Source organism: Nothobranchius furzeri, chromosome 7, assembly GCF_043380555.1.
Source record: "Nothobranchius furzeri strain GRZ-AD chromosome 7, NfurGRZ-RIMD1, whole genome shotgun sequence".
NCBI lineage: Eukaryota > Metazoa > Chordata > Actinopteri > Cyprinodontiformes > Nothobranchiidae > Nothobranchius > Nothobranchius furzeri.
In genome coordinates this window covers 53,179,809-53,195,848 of record NC_091747.1, presented here as the reverse complement: position 1 = coordinate 53,195,848, position 16,040 = coordinate 53,179,809, and the positions used below count along the sequence as shown (strand labels likewise).

Genomic DNA, 16,040 nt, shown 5'->3' with positions numbered 1-16,040 from the left:
TAATGGCGGCTAATAGCTGCGAATTATGCTTTGCGTACGTTAAGCGAGGCTCGTGTAACCAGTGGAAAGCCGGGGTCAGGGAGAAATTGTCTTGGAGGAGTCAGCGACTAAAACATTCTCCCTTTCCTGATAAAAACATTTTACTTTCTTTGACATTGGATGTGCTACTACTAGTTTACCCGTTTAATTATAGATTCACTAGCATCAATACAATAAAGTCTATCTCTCACCAAATAGAATATTTAGTAGGAAATCACAATGTAACCATAGAAATACTACTTGGTGTGGGTGTGTGTGTGTGTGTGTGTGTGTGTGTGTGTGTGTGTGTGTGTGTGTGTGTGTGTGTGTGTGTGTGTGTGTGTGACTGATCCCCAGTGAGTCGTGGAGGATGGCTGCTTGTACTGAGCCAGGATCGTCTGGAGGTTTCTTCCTGTTAAAAGGGAGTTTTCCTCTCCACTGTTGCTAAATGCTTGCTTAGTATGAGGATTGCATCAAGTCACTGACACAAGTCAGTGACTTGATGCAATCTGCTGGGTTCCTTATATAGGAAACTGTTTTCTGATTGGCTTAATGAACTGACCTGTATTGGAATGTTTACTTTGTGAAGTGCCTTGAGACGACTCTTGTCGCGATTTGGCGCTATATAAATAAACTTAAATGAATTGAATTAATGGTAGATAGCTGTTGAGTTACTTTATTTGGCCACAATCCGCTCTGACCAAGCTCTGAGTCACTATTCGCTACCTTCATCCTGATTCTCTGACTGGAAACTGTTCTGATGCTAGCTACCCCGCAGGTCCTCCAACCTATTCCTGTAGGTAGAAAGTCTTGAGGTTGCCATCTGCATGGAAGCAAAAGGAATACCGACGCATCCAGTGGATTTATCCCTCTGAGGTCAACAGCTTTGATCTTTTTGATCCCGTTTGATCTCGACATTCTTGTGTGGGCGGAGCACACAGCATGGAGGTGTGATGCCCGTAGCACCAAAGTGAGCAGACATGAGGAGTCGTGATGGTTGTACTACATTACCACACTGCAACAGTCAAACAGTAAAAACAAGGGTGTCTGCCACAAGACCCATTTGTCACATAAATATATTTATATATATATATATATTTCATTATCAATAATAGTCGTAGATATTTGACACAATCACAACAAATAAATGTACAAGTTATTTACATGTTATCAAATCGCCTTCACATGTTTGGTCCTACCTTTAAATAAGCCCTTATATACAAAATAGTGTGGTGCTTGGCAGTTGTGCAAATCCGTACTTGATTAAATCAATGTCTCCACGGTGCTATAGGTCATCAGCTTGTGTTGGGAGGAAGCTGGTGTTTATTTGAACCAGTGCAGGTAGTTTGTCTTGAGTGCTGGGAAGCACATGTTGTTGCTACACGAGCCCCCATAGCTGGGAGGGCAGGCGGAGCAGGGCACACCAACCTTGTAAGGAGCCTCTCCGATCCAGTTACCCCTACAGGAAAATAAAAACGCAAGGTTAATGGTGGGTTTAAGACTAACCCTAACCTACAAGCCCATGGCGGCTCTATACGCTGGGTGTTTAAACCTAGAGGTGAATTATAGGGTAACTGTGTGTGCCAGGCATTCTTAAGTGGTCTAGATTGGATTTTTGTCATGACGCATCTCTGATTTATCAGGTTCCTGCCAGCTGGCATCCTCCTCAGACCTTGTCTTTCTATCTCCACGGCGACCGCAGTGACCTCTCCAGAGTGGAAAGTGGGACTGGGTCCACACTCACCACACTGTCTCTTTTTAAAAAAGAAAAATGAAAATCTGAGACCACAGCTAAATAGCTTATGAGCTTGTAACTCTTACATACTGTTTGGGATTAAATAACCGAGGTCACGAGTGAGTCACAAGTCTTACTTTGGTTCTGTAGGGAGTACTGGTGCACACGCTTGCATCGGGGTTATCTGGGTCCTTCATCAGCATGGGTGGCATTTTATAACTCAGCACAGGACAGAATAAGCCGAATTGGGATTAAGTCTGTCGTCACCATAGCTTTAATCATGTTAACACGTTCATGGGGCATTAAAACGCCTTGCTGCAGTTTGAAATGAGCTCTAAATAAAGGTACGTTCACTCTCACTCACTTCGGTGAATAGTTGCAGACTAAATACGTTGCCCTTTTCCACACTGACCCCCATACGTTCATGTTGTGGCACGTGTGGACGGCGCAGCCGATCTTGTTAGAGGTTGCCCACACCATCTAGAAAGGAAGATCCATGATTGTTAGCTTCAATTCAACATTTATTTTAATAAAACATATATAATGCATGACGACTGCGGCTGTACCTGTGTGTAGTGGGTGCACATGGGTCCGTAGCACCTGAGAGGGCAGCGAGGGTTGCAGTCACGAGGGTAAGGAAAGGAATAATCTTTCACCTCATCGTACCAGGGCTTCACCAGCTGGAGAATGGACCGATAGCTGTGAATGATTCAAAAGCAAAAGTGTGACCATGGTGTATCAACAAACTAAAATAAATCATAACATTTCATTTTTTTATTTATCTTCCTGTAAAAATGTCCTATTTGCTGTATATTACTAAAATAACTGTTTTTAACACTTTAAGCTGTTGCATTAAACTGGTTTCAGTGATTATTCAGCCACAGACTTGATTAAATTCACATTGAACAGCATTCAGTAGCCCTCTTCTGACTAGAAACTGCACTTAACAAATTTGTGGTTCAGGTAGGAACACTGATGAGAGCTCGCTACCCGTTTATGGCAATAGCTGTTTATTGTGCCTGCAGCTAATATAAAGATTAGCAGTTAGCATTTTTTGTTTGCTGACCATCAGTAAAAAGCACAAGAAGAAGAAATTAGATTTTTTTTTGTTGGCATCATGACAGAGCCTAGAAGTAAAAGTAATGATTTTGGAGGTGAAGCAAAGAGCTAAAACCAGTGTGAACATGACCCGAGCAGCCTACACTAGTTTGAGGAGGCTATGCAATCAAGGACTGATGGTGGGCTTTTTTTCTACTGGGCTTATAAGTAATAATATGTTTTTGTTCAACGGTACGGATCTTTTTACATCGTGGGTTATTTAGAATCAGTTGGCTCGTGTTAGCACCAGCTTGTTGTTAGAGCTAGTTCTTGTTAGCGCAAGTGCACGTGCTAACTACAGCAGGCTGTGGCAAGGCTGTTGAAGACCTTTGTAATTCTTTCAAATGGTAGGAGGAAAAAGCATAAAACATGTTTAGTTTTGCTTCAAAGTAAAGAATTAAGGGAAATTGACTAAAATGTAAAATGTATTCAAATAATTTTTGTCCTAAACAGGAAAAAGTAGCAACTGTCACCTTTCTGCTTCAAATGATCTGAAATTTACTCACATTATGGATTAATATGAATAATTTTTTAATGTTCCAAACCATGCTTGACTTTTAAAACTTGCTAGCGCAATTAAAGTCTTTTGGAGCTTCATCTTGGTGCAAAGATTACTGGCTGCCAATGAGTCCAAGAGTTTTCACGTTTGATGCCAAAGAACAGCTTGAACCATCCAATGGTGGTACTGGTTTGCACATAAAGAGATAAAAGGAAAGAACACATTGTTTAGCTGCAGTCTTTTCCAGATAATAGAAGTCTATCATGGAGTGCAGGGGGGAAGCAGAAAAAGGCCAAATTCCCCTGAGACTCATGTTGCACCTCAATAAAATCCTACGAACACATGGAGGCTCCCTCAGCTTCCAAATGGAAAGTCAAGGCCCCCTGAAGGGCTCAGCTTTGTGTCCTCATGGGTCATGGCTGAATGTACAACTCTTGTTTATATAAATGGGTCACGGGAGCATTCCTCAAGCCGTCCCCGGGTCACGGCGCAGAATTTTTTTAGGAGAAACAAAAACGAGGCTGCGAAGAAATGATGAGAGAGGCAGAGTGAGAAAGTCATCTGCAGATGTCTGCACTCACCGTCCCGTCCTGACAGAAAGGTTCTGACCCAGGAACCTGAGGAGGTGAGGCGGTCCGTGCTCCCACAAGCAAGAGTGAGCCCAGTCCTCCGCTGTCTTTGCTAATGTGTCATCCCACACCTGAACACACACAGCAACATGGAGAGGGCATTAGGGTGCAGTTACAGGTGCAAACATACACTTCTCATCTTTTATGTGATAAGCATTAACGTGCACACTCATTTCATACGTTGGAAATGAAAACAGTAGCAATGCATTTTATTTGGAAGACTTTAGACAATTTTATGAATATTCTAATAAAAAATGACTCAGTCTGAGTCAGTTCTCAGCTAAAATAATAAACCAACGGATGCTTGCACCCCTCCCTGCATGCTCCACTTCCAGAAAGCTTCTGGTTTTACGTTAAAGCTCTGTGAGTCCCTGCTGTGGTCCAATGTGGTGCAAAGGGCTGCCAAATAAAACCAAATAAAAATGCATGTGCCAATTTTCATCCTGCTGCAGAATTAGCCTGTTTGTGAGTAAAAACGCAGAATTGTTACCAGAAAAAGAGAGTTTGGAACACCTACCATGTATTCCATGTTGGATGCTGGAGGAAACACCCTGCCCCTGACTTTGTTGTGGTAATCGAGGATGGCGATCATGTCATTCTGACTAATAAAACGCTTCCTCCTGCTTTTGGAAGGAGCTGGCTCATCTTTTCCAAAGCGATGCGCTGTGCCCAGACTGGTGATGTTGGCACTCGGAGAGGACGTGGACGCTGCAAGAACACTTGTTGCCAGTGCACTTGCCCCGCAAGATACGCACAGGAGGATGAAGTCTACAGCAAATAACTGGGGCTTCATTTTGGGTTGTAGATTGCCAGAATATTCCGAGATGCGCCTGAAAATAAAACCAGAGTTGCTAAATCTATTTTTAAATATCTATTTCATTCATCTGATCCGGCGTCTCACCTTTCTGCTTCGCGCAGCCTGGAGCCTCCGTAACGCAGCGCGCAGAGAAAAGAAGGCTGCTCCAAACTTTGTGAGTGTTTCACAAAGAGTCCGTTTTGCGGGTTTATATCTCAGCGGACAGCACAGGAAGTGCGCGCGCCTCGGAGGTATAGACGCACAGCCCCTCCCTGTCACCTGAGACGCAACATCATCATCTGGGTGCGTAAAAGCCCAAATAACCCCCGACTCTCACCCATCTGAAAGGATGCACAGTGCACTGTTGTATATTGAACAGCGCACATTTGAGTGTTTAAAAAATAAATGTAAAGCTTTTATTGGTCATATTAATGCGGATTTAAAACTCGAATTGGCGCAGTCTGGAGATTCCAGCGCTCCGCTGGTCACTGATCAGGATTTGGATGAGAGCCAGCATTAAATCTAAGCTTTTGAGTTTTCTTTGTCTCATTCAGTGGAAGGGTTACTTGTTCAAAGTGTGGCTGCAGCTGTGCGGGTTTCCAAAGCGGGGATGCAAAAGCCGAGAGAGAGAGAGAGAGAGAGAGAGAGAGAGAGAGAGAGAGAGAGAGAGAGAGAGAGAGAGAGAGAGAGAGAGAGAGAGAGAGAGAGAGAGAGAGAGAGAGAGAGAGAGAGAGAGAGAGAGAGAGAGAGAGAGAGAGAGAGAGAGAGAGAGAGAGAGAGAGAGAGAGAGAGAGAGAGAGAGAGAGAGAGAGAGAGAGAGAGAGAGAGAGAGAGAGAGAGAGAGAGAGAGAGAGAGAGAGAGAGAGAGAGAGAGAGAGAGAGAGAGAGAGAGAGAGAGAGAGAGAGAGAGAGACTTCTGAGTTTTCATTGGCAGCTGGTGAACAAATTAGGCAACGTGACTGCAGGAAGAGTTTCTCCTTTTTTCTTCCCTCCTCCTTTTCTTGTTGCAGACAAAGCTGGTGAACCCCCCCCCCCCCCCCCCCCGAAAAAAACACCCTTTCTTTGGAAATGATGAATTTTTCAGGTGTTGGATCTGTGGTGAAGAGGATATATCACTCAAGAGAGGTGCAAGGCACGCAGAGATTTTTCTCCTCCGTTTCACTCCTTCTATACATCTCAGCTCCCACTCTTCCTTCGCTGAGAGTTTCACAGAGAAGTGGTCAGAGGACATAAATCTTCATGAACCGGTCCAATATTTCCTCTTCCTCAGCCAAAACAAATGCTTTAGGTGATTTTACGCAGAAATGGTTATTTAATTTATTTATATGAATTATTAAGACATGTTTAGACTAGTCAGCATCACATTAATCCAAATAAAACAATCATTTAGAGCAATGTTTGGGTTCAACTTGGGGTCATTTGCTCAAAATGAGAATACGAGTTTGGGTTTCATCTTTATTCCAGAATAGAAATCAGAAATGAGCCGACCAATAATTTATGTGTCACACTCTCTATTGCGGGTGTACTTTGATGTTTGAGAAACAGAACTTAAGTCAAGAAAATCATTCCAGAGGATTAAAGAAATTATAAACAAAAGTTGTATTTTAGTTGTGCTGAGGTAAGGTTTTTTAGATTATGAACAATTAAGATCTCATCTGATGGGTAGCTCTTTGAATTACTTCAGTTTGGAGAAATAGTTTATTTTTGACCAGATTGGGGTGCTGATGTATTTAAAGACCTCATTTCTTTACAAATTTCAATCTAGCATACGTCAGGTGAGGAAATACACGAGCATTAAGAGGGTGTTTCCACCATTGACTCATTTGTTTAGTCAGTAGCTGTGGTGAAGTTCTGGGAAATTTCTGGGAGACGGGACAGGGAAAATTTGATGGCTCAGTCCATTCTGCTGTTTTGTCTCAATACAAAATTGGCCCTTTTATGATTTTGCTAAGACGTCACTGATCAAAAAGTGTCCACGGACATTATTAACATGACAAGTTTTATTCTGTATGCCTTCTCTGGGTCAGGGATGAGGTCCTGCCTCAAGTGGAGGAGTTTAAGTATCTCGGGGTCTTGTTCACGAGTGAGGGAAAGATGGAGCGTGAGATCGATAGGCGGATTGGTGCTGCATCTGCAGTGATGTGGGCGTTGTACCGGTCTGTCGTGGTGAAGAGAGAGCTGAGTCAGAAGGTGAAGCTCTCGATTTACCAGCCGATCTACGTTCCTACCCTCACCTATGGTCACGAGCTTTGGGTAGTGACAGAAAGAACGAGATCGCGGGTATAAGCGGCCGAAATGAGTTTTCTCCACTGGGTGACGGGGCTCTGCCTTAGAGATGGGGTGAGAAGCTTAGTCATCTGGGAGGAGCTCGGAGTAGACCCGCTTCTCCTCCACATCGAGAGGAGCCAGTTGAGGTGGCTCGGGCATCTAGTCAGGATGCCTCCTGGACGCCTCCCTGGTGAGGTTTTCTGGGCACGTCCTACCAGGAGAAGGCCTAAAGCAAGGGGGGGGGGGGGGGGGGGGACCCAGGTCCATCGAGGGCCGCTATCCAGCATATTTTAGTTTCAACCCTGCATCATCACACCTGATTTCAATCAGCAGGTGATTAACAAGCTTCTGTAGAGCCTGATGAGCTGCAGAACAGGTGAACCAACCACTGAATCAGAAGTGTTGGAGCAAAGACGTGCAGGATACCAGCCCTCGAGGACCAGGGTTCCCCACTCCTGGTCTAAAGGAAGACCCAGGACACGGTGGAGGGACTATGTCTCTCACCTGGCCAGGGAATACCTTGAGAATCCCCCAGAGGAGCTGGCCCAAGTGGCTGGGGAGAGGGAAGTCTGGGTCTCTCTGCTTAGGCTGCTGCCCCCACGACCCAACCCCAGATAAGCAGAGGAAAATGGATGGATGGATGGTTTAATTCTGTCAAAGTACTACCAAATTTAATCTGTTCGGGGCATATGTGTAAACAGCTGTTAAATGACCAGAAAAAACGTCTTTTATGTGGTGCTGTCAGTTGTGGTGTTGCGAGACGGATTTCTGCCGCAGTTTTTTTACATTTAGCATCAACACTGTTTAATTTATTTTCCTTCCATTCTGCTTCATCAGCAACTCTTCCAATTTTACAAACACCTGATTGTTTGGCAACATCAGCCGATGTCATTTCCCACTGAGTTACAACCAATCAGCATGAGTTCACAAAAAGTCCTGCCCAGTGCCTCCACTGGCCTTCTTCCGAGAACACACACTAGTTAAAGTACTAGTTTGAATCCTGAAATGACTCAGAAAGCGGGTGTTTCAGACTGGCCAGGTAAAAAGGAATTACGTGTGAAAATCCGGTAAAATTATTCAGAAATTACGATGGTAGAAATTGGCCAAAAATATTTGTTACTCTAAACCGAGCTTGTTCAATGAATGTCTAAAAAAGCTAAGATAATAACCCACAAAAATCCACTTTTATGCTCATCTGGTATCAGTAATCAGACCAAAGCTTCAGATGAGCCTTTCAAAGATCAGGTTTGGCTTGATTTAAAGTGACAACGTGTAGTTTTTAATCATTAATCTCTGGAAATAATCAAAATGTTGTTGAAAATGAATTAAATGATGCACAGTTGCTCAAAAACATTAGCGGCTTCGTGACATATAACCATAAAACCGGGTCTAACATAAGGAGCATGTCTAAGTCTCTGGCATGAGAGAGTATGAGGAAGGTCAAATGCATGTGTCTCACGCTCAGTGCGTGAGAGTTGGCAGCCCTGAAGTAACACAGAAGTTTCCTTCTCCTCAGCCCTACTGGTTGAAAGTGGAATTACAACTATTGTAAACAACCCTGCTGCAGCCTGCTGTAGCTAGCGCTAGCAATGCGCTAACACTAAAGCGTGCCAACTAATACTAAACTAAACCACAAATTAAGGAGATCCATACTGTTGGACAAAAATATTATTAGGCTACTTTCAAATCCAGCAGCAACAAAGCCAAGTCACCATCAATCTGTGAGTTTGCAGCCTCATTTAGCTCCTTCAAACTAGTGTAGGCGCTCTTTTCATTTTACTTCCATGCTTTATGCCAACAGAAAAAGCAAACTTCTTTTTTCTCTTCTTATTGTGCTTTTTATCGACAATCGGAAAACTGAAAATGCTAACCACTAGCATAACAGCTAACAGCAGTAAAGCAGATAAAGAGCTCCCCCTATAGGGCACCTACCCACACCACAAAACTATCAAGTGCTGTATGTGGTTAGCAGAGGGCTGCAGAGTGGTGTCAAATATGAAACTGGTCAAATTCTAACTCAACAGTCACTGAGACCAATGTTAAAGCTCTAGCTTAAAGGTTAGGGAAAATGTTGTTGTTACTTTAAACACCATACTATCAGTTTGTCTGGAGAGACAGCTGTTTTGCATCATTTCACACTACTTTCATGTTTCGTCAGCTGCTGCATTCTGATCTAAGACCAAACAATAGTGACCAAAAGTTCAATGTCACTGTGGAAAAGCTGGACTTGAACAGAATCCTGCATGTCAAGTCTGTCTCCTTCTCTCCTCCCACCACGTGCACAGACACACAATAACCTCACGTGCAGCCTCTTCAAGGCCCCAGATGAAATTCTCTCAGTCTCGGATGGCTGGTCCTTGTTTGCTCGGTGAACCCAGTGACTCCCAAAGAGGCTGAAGCCTTATTATCACATTATCTGAAGAGTAATTAGAGCATTATTTGGAGGGAGCGCGCTTCTCTGAGCGGGCTGGAGCATGGCTTCACAAGGCATTCTTTTTCAGACAGAGCATTTATTTACCTACAACATGTTGTTCCAAGTTTCCCTCATGCCCCCCCTCCAAGAGGCCTCCTGAAAGCTGGACTTGGTGCCAGCTCAGCAGAGGGAATGAGGAGCAGCAGCAAGCAGGGAGGGATAGCAAGAAAGAAGACGTAAAACTCGAGCATTCTAAGCAAGTGTTTGATCAGCTCTGTAGACAGAAAAAATCACATGGATGACAAATTTTAAACAGATATTTTATTAGTTTTTTACAGCAGAGAGTATTATAAGGTTGAAAATGTTCCAATTTGGTGAAAAAAAAATGCTAATAAAAATATTTGTATATCCAGCTGGATTTGAGCATCAGGTTTTGACCCCGTTCTGAAGTACAGTAAAACTGATCTGGTTATTTCAACAAGGAATCTCGTAAAATCTTTTAAAGCTGGCTCGGTGCTCCGTTCCCGAGTCAAGCTGCAGACTCAGCTTTGCTGTTATTGTTTCTGTAAAGGCCGAATCCCAAAGCATTTCTGTCTCCTCTAGCTTTATCGTCAACTCCAGTTTTCAGTGGGTTAGGGTGATCAAAGATGTAAATTAATCAAACATGACTAGAATATGTCCGTTCTTTTTCATGCACTCACCGCAATTGCAGTAAATGCATGCATGTGTCAATTTTAAATATGTGGAGAAAGTTGTGATGGTTTTCAGCAAAATGGAGGAGATAACAGTTTGGTGGCAGCGTGCTGTTCACAATCACTCCACGTTAATTGTTTGCTTGCATACAACAAAGAGGTTGTTGTTCTCTCTTAAAGGTAAGGGAATGTCCTGGAAACGCCTCCATGATGGGAGGTTAACGGGTGGACTCTACAAGCTGTTTTTGATCAGGATTTTAGCTTCAGTGACAGCTGATACTGGAAAATATGTGAAGACCTTCACCATCGGGAATCCTAACCATTCCAACCTTTCAGTGCAGGAGAGTGTATTTTTCTCTGCAGAAAGCAGGAGATGCAAACACAAAAGTCTAAAATAAATCCTTACACACTTTATTGCAAAAATATTTGTTTAGCGTCACCCAAAGCTTTCTGGAAATGTTGTGCTTATTTTTAGATGCTGACAGGTCACCAGAAGGCTTCTGTACAAATGACTTGTTTGTAAAATTTACTTTAAAGATTATGCAGCAAAAGTCTGAGGTGGGGTGTGGATTCAATTATTGTTCACTCACTCACTCACTCACTCACTCACTCACTCACTAACTCGGGATTACTCAGATCTTTTGAAATGGGGCCAGGAAAAAAAACGTGTACAGTTAACGTCTTACCTGTTGCTGATAGCTCCATGAACAACCCCAGTTTGTAAAAAGGGATTGACGAGCTAACGGCTAGTTTAAGTGAGGTTAAGACTGGGCAGCTGTGGCTCGACCATAGGATGCATCAGTGCACTGCCCTCTCTGAAGTAAAGGGAATAAAAATAAAAATATACGTATTTACTATCAGTTTGTCAGTTTAGCTTAACTGTGTGTTTCTATGTTCAATCAGAATTCAGGAATACCACTACCCTTCACCATTTCAAGACTAAACTCAAAACTCACCTGTTCAAGATTGCATATCCCCTATAATTATATTTTGTGTTTTATCTTGGTTTTATATTTACTACTCATTAACTGTAATTACTTTCCTTTGTTGTGCTTATTTGAATGTTAAATTTTCTTAAACTGTATAGTGATCTGTGAGTTTTTTAAAAAGAGCTTTAATTAAAATGTATTAATTCTACTACTACTACTACTACTAATAATAATAATAATAATGATAATAATAATAATTATTATTATTATTATTATTATTATTATTATTATTATTATTATTATAAATGATAAATGACCCGCACTTGTATAGCGCCTCTCAGAGTAAGGACTCCAAAGCTCTTTAAACTACAGTGTATCATTCATCCATTCACACACACATTCACACACTGATGGTGATTCAAATTCAAATTCAAAAATACTTTATTAATCCCAGAGGGAAATTGATTACTGTAGTAGCTCAGGATAATAATAATAATCAATGATGAGCTACGATGTAGCCACAGCTGCCCTGGGGCGCACTGACAGAGGCGAGGCTGCCGAGCACAGGCGCCACCGGACCCTCCGACCACCACCAGCAAGCAAGGTGGGTTAAGTGTCTTGCCCAAGGACACAACAGCAGCATTCTCTGTCCGGAGCCGGGATTGAACCCGCAACCTTCCAATTACTGAACAACCCACTCAGCCTGTTGAGCTACTGCTGCCCCCAAATAATATAAATATAGTAATAATAATAATAATAATAATAATAATAATAATAATAATAATAATAATAATAACAATAATAATAATAATAATAATAACAATAATAATAATTGTAATTACACATCCTTTTAACCAGTTGCCTCTAATTTAACCAATTTAACATGAATTTCCTTTAACAGACTCACAAATATCACCCCAGAGAAGATGGAAAAAGCATCCCTGAACTGCAGCTTAACAGCCAATGAAGTTTGGTTGCTAGGATGAACTGGTAGATGTTTCACCAATCAGCATCACTGGATTTAATGTCTCTGGGGCACTGGCCAATAGCGACCCTGCTACAGGAAATATTGGATGCTAACTAGGTGCTCTCTCTCTCTCTCTCTCTCTCTCACTCTCTCTCTCTCTCTCTCTCTCTCTCTCTCTCATTCACATAAAGGTACACAAATCTTATAGAAGAACCTCACAGAAGTAACTGTGTTTAAAATGCCATAAAAAAGATTCAGGTAAACCAAGATATAATTATACATAATAGTTCATGAAAATAAAATTATAAACCTTTAGATTTGTTTTAAGACAAAAGTTGTTTAGACTAGCCTTTAGCTTGTCAATCCACTCATAATCAATTTTAAATAATAGAATCTGTGGTTGTTTAAAGAGCTGTCGATAAAAGATAAGATGACAGTTTTGTAACTTTTTCACAGAACCCCACCTAAAGCCTTTTAAAGTACTGTAAGTTAGCTAGCCATCTGTGCTGATTTCTTTCTCATCACACAAACACAAAAGTTCATCAAACGTTTAGCATAAATAATAATAAAACTCCAATTTGCCACAATTTTTCAACTAAAATTTGTCAGTAATTAGATATTTTAAAAATGTATTGATACAGAATGACGGAAACCACTGTCAAATTACCGATGATACACATATTTTAATAACTTTTTTGCTTTTTGAGGCTTTTTTTACATCCAGTCACTGAAGCACATTTGAAGTTGTAAAGCATTTTTCCCCATTTCTTTGCAGCGAAGCTTAAAAAAAATCAGAAAAAAAAACTGGTGGCATTTCAAGAGAGGTTTACATTGGTAAAGAGCCCAGTCTCCAACATCAAGCTGATTCTTCCACACACAGCTGTTAAACATTTTATCAGTGGTATATGCAGTTACATAGCAAACAATGTATGTTTCACACACACTCCTACCTTTACAACAGTGTGTTCTGACAGTGGGGAAAAAAAACTTTAGATTTGTGTTCCTGTCAGTTCTTTAAAAATAATTTCATAATGCATACTTTTATCAAAGGATAACCAACATAAAACACATACTACTATAACAACACTGACTGTTAAACAAGATATAGAACAGACTGGAAACGGATTTTCCAGCTGGTGCGTTAACAATACTTTAACCAAAGGCTACTGTCCAGCATTTAAAAAACAGCACCTTCCTCAAACACGACTGGATTTTTCAACTTGTTGTTGTCTGGTTACGAGTCTGGTGGTTGTTTGGCTGCTAAGGATGAGGAGACATTCTCCCCAATGCCGGTCACAGGAAGGAAACAGTCTGTAAAGACAACAAAGTCAAGTTGAACCTTCAACATGAAGTTTCGGCAAGTTAAGGTTTCATCAGTGTTATCCTTTTAATGCAAAGACCTGTAGCTCACTGTTTCCCTTCAAGAGTGTGGGGAAAAAACCTGTAAGGTGAAGGTGGGAGAAGAGAGGGTGGTAACTTTTCAGGAATAAGTCGCTCAGTGTGTGTGGCTATTTTTATCTTGTTACATTCCTTACCCCCCACACATATTCTCACCTATAAGACATTTACATCCATCTTTGATGCAGAGAGAGAGAGAGAGAGAGAGAGAGAGAGAGAGAGAGAGAGAGAGAGAGAGAGAGAGACTAAGTATATTTTAATGATAGTGTCATGTTCTGAGGTATGTGCTTAACCCAAGACATGCAGAATCAGAGACCGGAGGCAAGCATGATGGTAAAAAGTAAAAATAATTTTATTTTGACAGGAGAACTAAGGGCGCACTGAAGTCCAGCGGTTTCAGAAACAGGAAGCGGCGTCTACAGGGAAACAGAGGTGAGTATGGAAGTTGTAGTTCTGGGAGATTTGTTTGTAGTCGGACTTACTATGCGGAAGAGGAGTTGGAACTTGGAGGGGGAGAGAGCCGGGGTGATATCCAAAGTGAGGTAGCGGTCCAAGATGATGAGTGAGAAGGAGGATGGTTTGGGGAGGTTAATTCGGAGAGGGAGCGTGAGCGTGGTGGAGAGCGGGTCGGCTGGCGGAGGTGAAACAGGAAACGAACCAGTGATCTTCTTCCAGAGAGAGCGAGATATCCGAGGATCCAGGAACCTGAGGTGAGTACCAAAAACACATGAGCGAGTAATCCAAAAATCCAAAATACGACAAATCTTTGAGCAAAGTTTAAGCGAAATCTCGAAGGGCAAGCGACTACCAGTTAGTGGCAATCATCCGGCGTCATAGTCTGGTCACCCTCCTCCTTATAAAGCCGGCCGGCTGATGAGGAACAGCTGTAGCTCCCTCTCCTGCAATCAGAGCTCAAAGGTTGTGAATGAAGTGACGAGTACTCACCCCGACTCATGACAGATAGACATTCTTCAGCTAATGAAAAACGATGCTACGTGTCTTTGTAGTAGTGTTGTTTACATCACTAATTATTTGGATGCACATCTGATAAAAGTAACACAGGGAGGTTTCCTGCTCTTGCCCTACTGGTTAAAAATGGAATTACAACTGTCGTAAAAAACAGCTCACACTAACATGAGATATTTAATGCTAAAAGAAACCAGAAGCATTAAGATACACACTGCTGGACAAAAATTATATTACTGACAAGTCCTGTAGCAACAAGGTTATGTCACCATAAGTTCAGGATTTAGCTGCCTGCTTTAGCCTCATCAAACGAGCATAGGCCCTGCTGATGTTCACTCTGGTTTCAAGAATTTGCTTCGCCTCCAAAGACATTACTCAGTTACTTTCTCTTCCAGGCTCCTCCATGATGAAAAACAAAAAAGCAAAATTCTTCATTTTCTTATTCTTGTGCTTTTTATTGACAACTGGCAAACTGAAAAAGCTAACTGCTATAGCATAACAACTAACAGCCATAAAGCATGTAAAGGGCTCCCCTTATGGAGCACCTACCCACTCCACAAAACTGTTAAGTGAAGTATCTGGTCAGTAGAGGGCTGCAGAGTGGTGTCAGATATGAAACTGGTCAAGTTTCTAACGCAACAATCACTAAGATCAACGTTAAAGCTCTGGCTTAAACTTTAAAAACTATTTTGAGTTACTGTAACTGAGTAACTTTTGGAGTCAACCAAATTCAAGATGGCCGCCAAATCTAATCAGTTTTAGCAAGCAAATGAATGACTGTATCTTTGTCAGCTTTTACAGACGATGAGCTAAAATGGTATAACATGGGTTTTACTTGGTTTTAAGCATGCGTAGGGAACCCTGGTCCTCGAGGGCCGGCATCCTGCATGTCTTTACTCCACCGCTTCAGAATCAGTGTTTGATTCACCAGTGCTGATTGAAACCAGATGTGTTGAAGCAGGGTTGAAACTAAAATATGCTGGATAGTGCGGCCCTGGTTTAAAGTTTGCATTCCCTCTGGGGTCCCACTCAACTGCCTAACAGAGGCTATACCAGAGGCCATACCAAAGGGAATACCCTGCCTAGCTGACATTGAACTTTGGAAATGCAAACTTCCAACAGCATTAACTGTTAGCCACTAGCATCGACCAGCTCTTTTTCTAGCACTTTATCTTATTGTATAAAGTTTGCTGATAGATTTGACATCCAAACAACTACGTTTGGCATTTAGTTGTATTCCCATTCCAGCTGAATGGTTCAGAGATATAAATTCTAATTTTTCCAAAAATAGATCACCATTTTTGGGGTTTTCAAACTGCTCTCTCTTCCCAGACCTAAACAATATAAAACAACACCTGAAACATTAAGTTTACAAAATAATACTTTTCATGTTCTTGAAATGTTGTATTTTACCATTTTTGTTGTCCAATGTTGTGTCGAGACACAACCTGACTGTGACTAAATACTTTTTTTTGTCCAATAAATCTTGATGCAGATTACAGGGGGCAAGGATGATTTGAGTCTTTATGAAGCCAGGTGGGATGTTTTCATGCCTGCTGGTTGGCAGTGGCAGCGTAGGCCTAGAGGCCGTCTAGACAGGAGATGAACAGTAAACTTGGTTCTGGCAGAGCA

General features: G+C 41.8%; 1 protein-coding gene across 1 annotated transcript; it reads right to left on the bottom strand.

Moving 5' to 3' along the window:
* Nucleotides 1-1,093: 1,093 nt before the first annotated feature.
* On the bottom strand, nt 1,094-5,002 carry pi15a (peptidase inhibitor 15a). Its single transcript, XM_015955288.3, has 6 exons — nt 4,881-5,002; nt 4,497-4,809; nt 3,932-4,050; nt 2,320-2,452; nt 2,118-2,233; nt 1,094-1,477 (listed from the first exon to the last, which is right to left on the bottom strand). Exons 2-6 carry the CDS (start codon nt 4,770-4,772, stop codon nt 1,342-1,344), a joined length of 780 nt encoding a protein of 259 aa, XP_015810774.3. The 5' UTR covers nt 4,773-4,809; nt 4,881-5,002; the 3' UTR covers nt 1,094-1,341.
* Between the last annotated feature and the right edge of the window lie 11,038 nt (nt 5,003-16,040).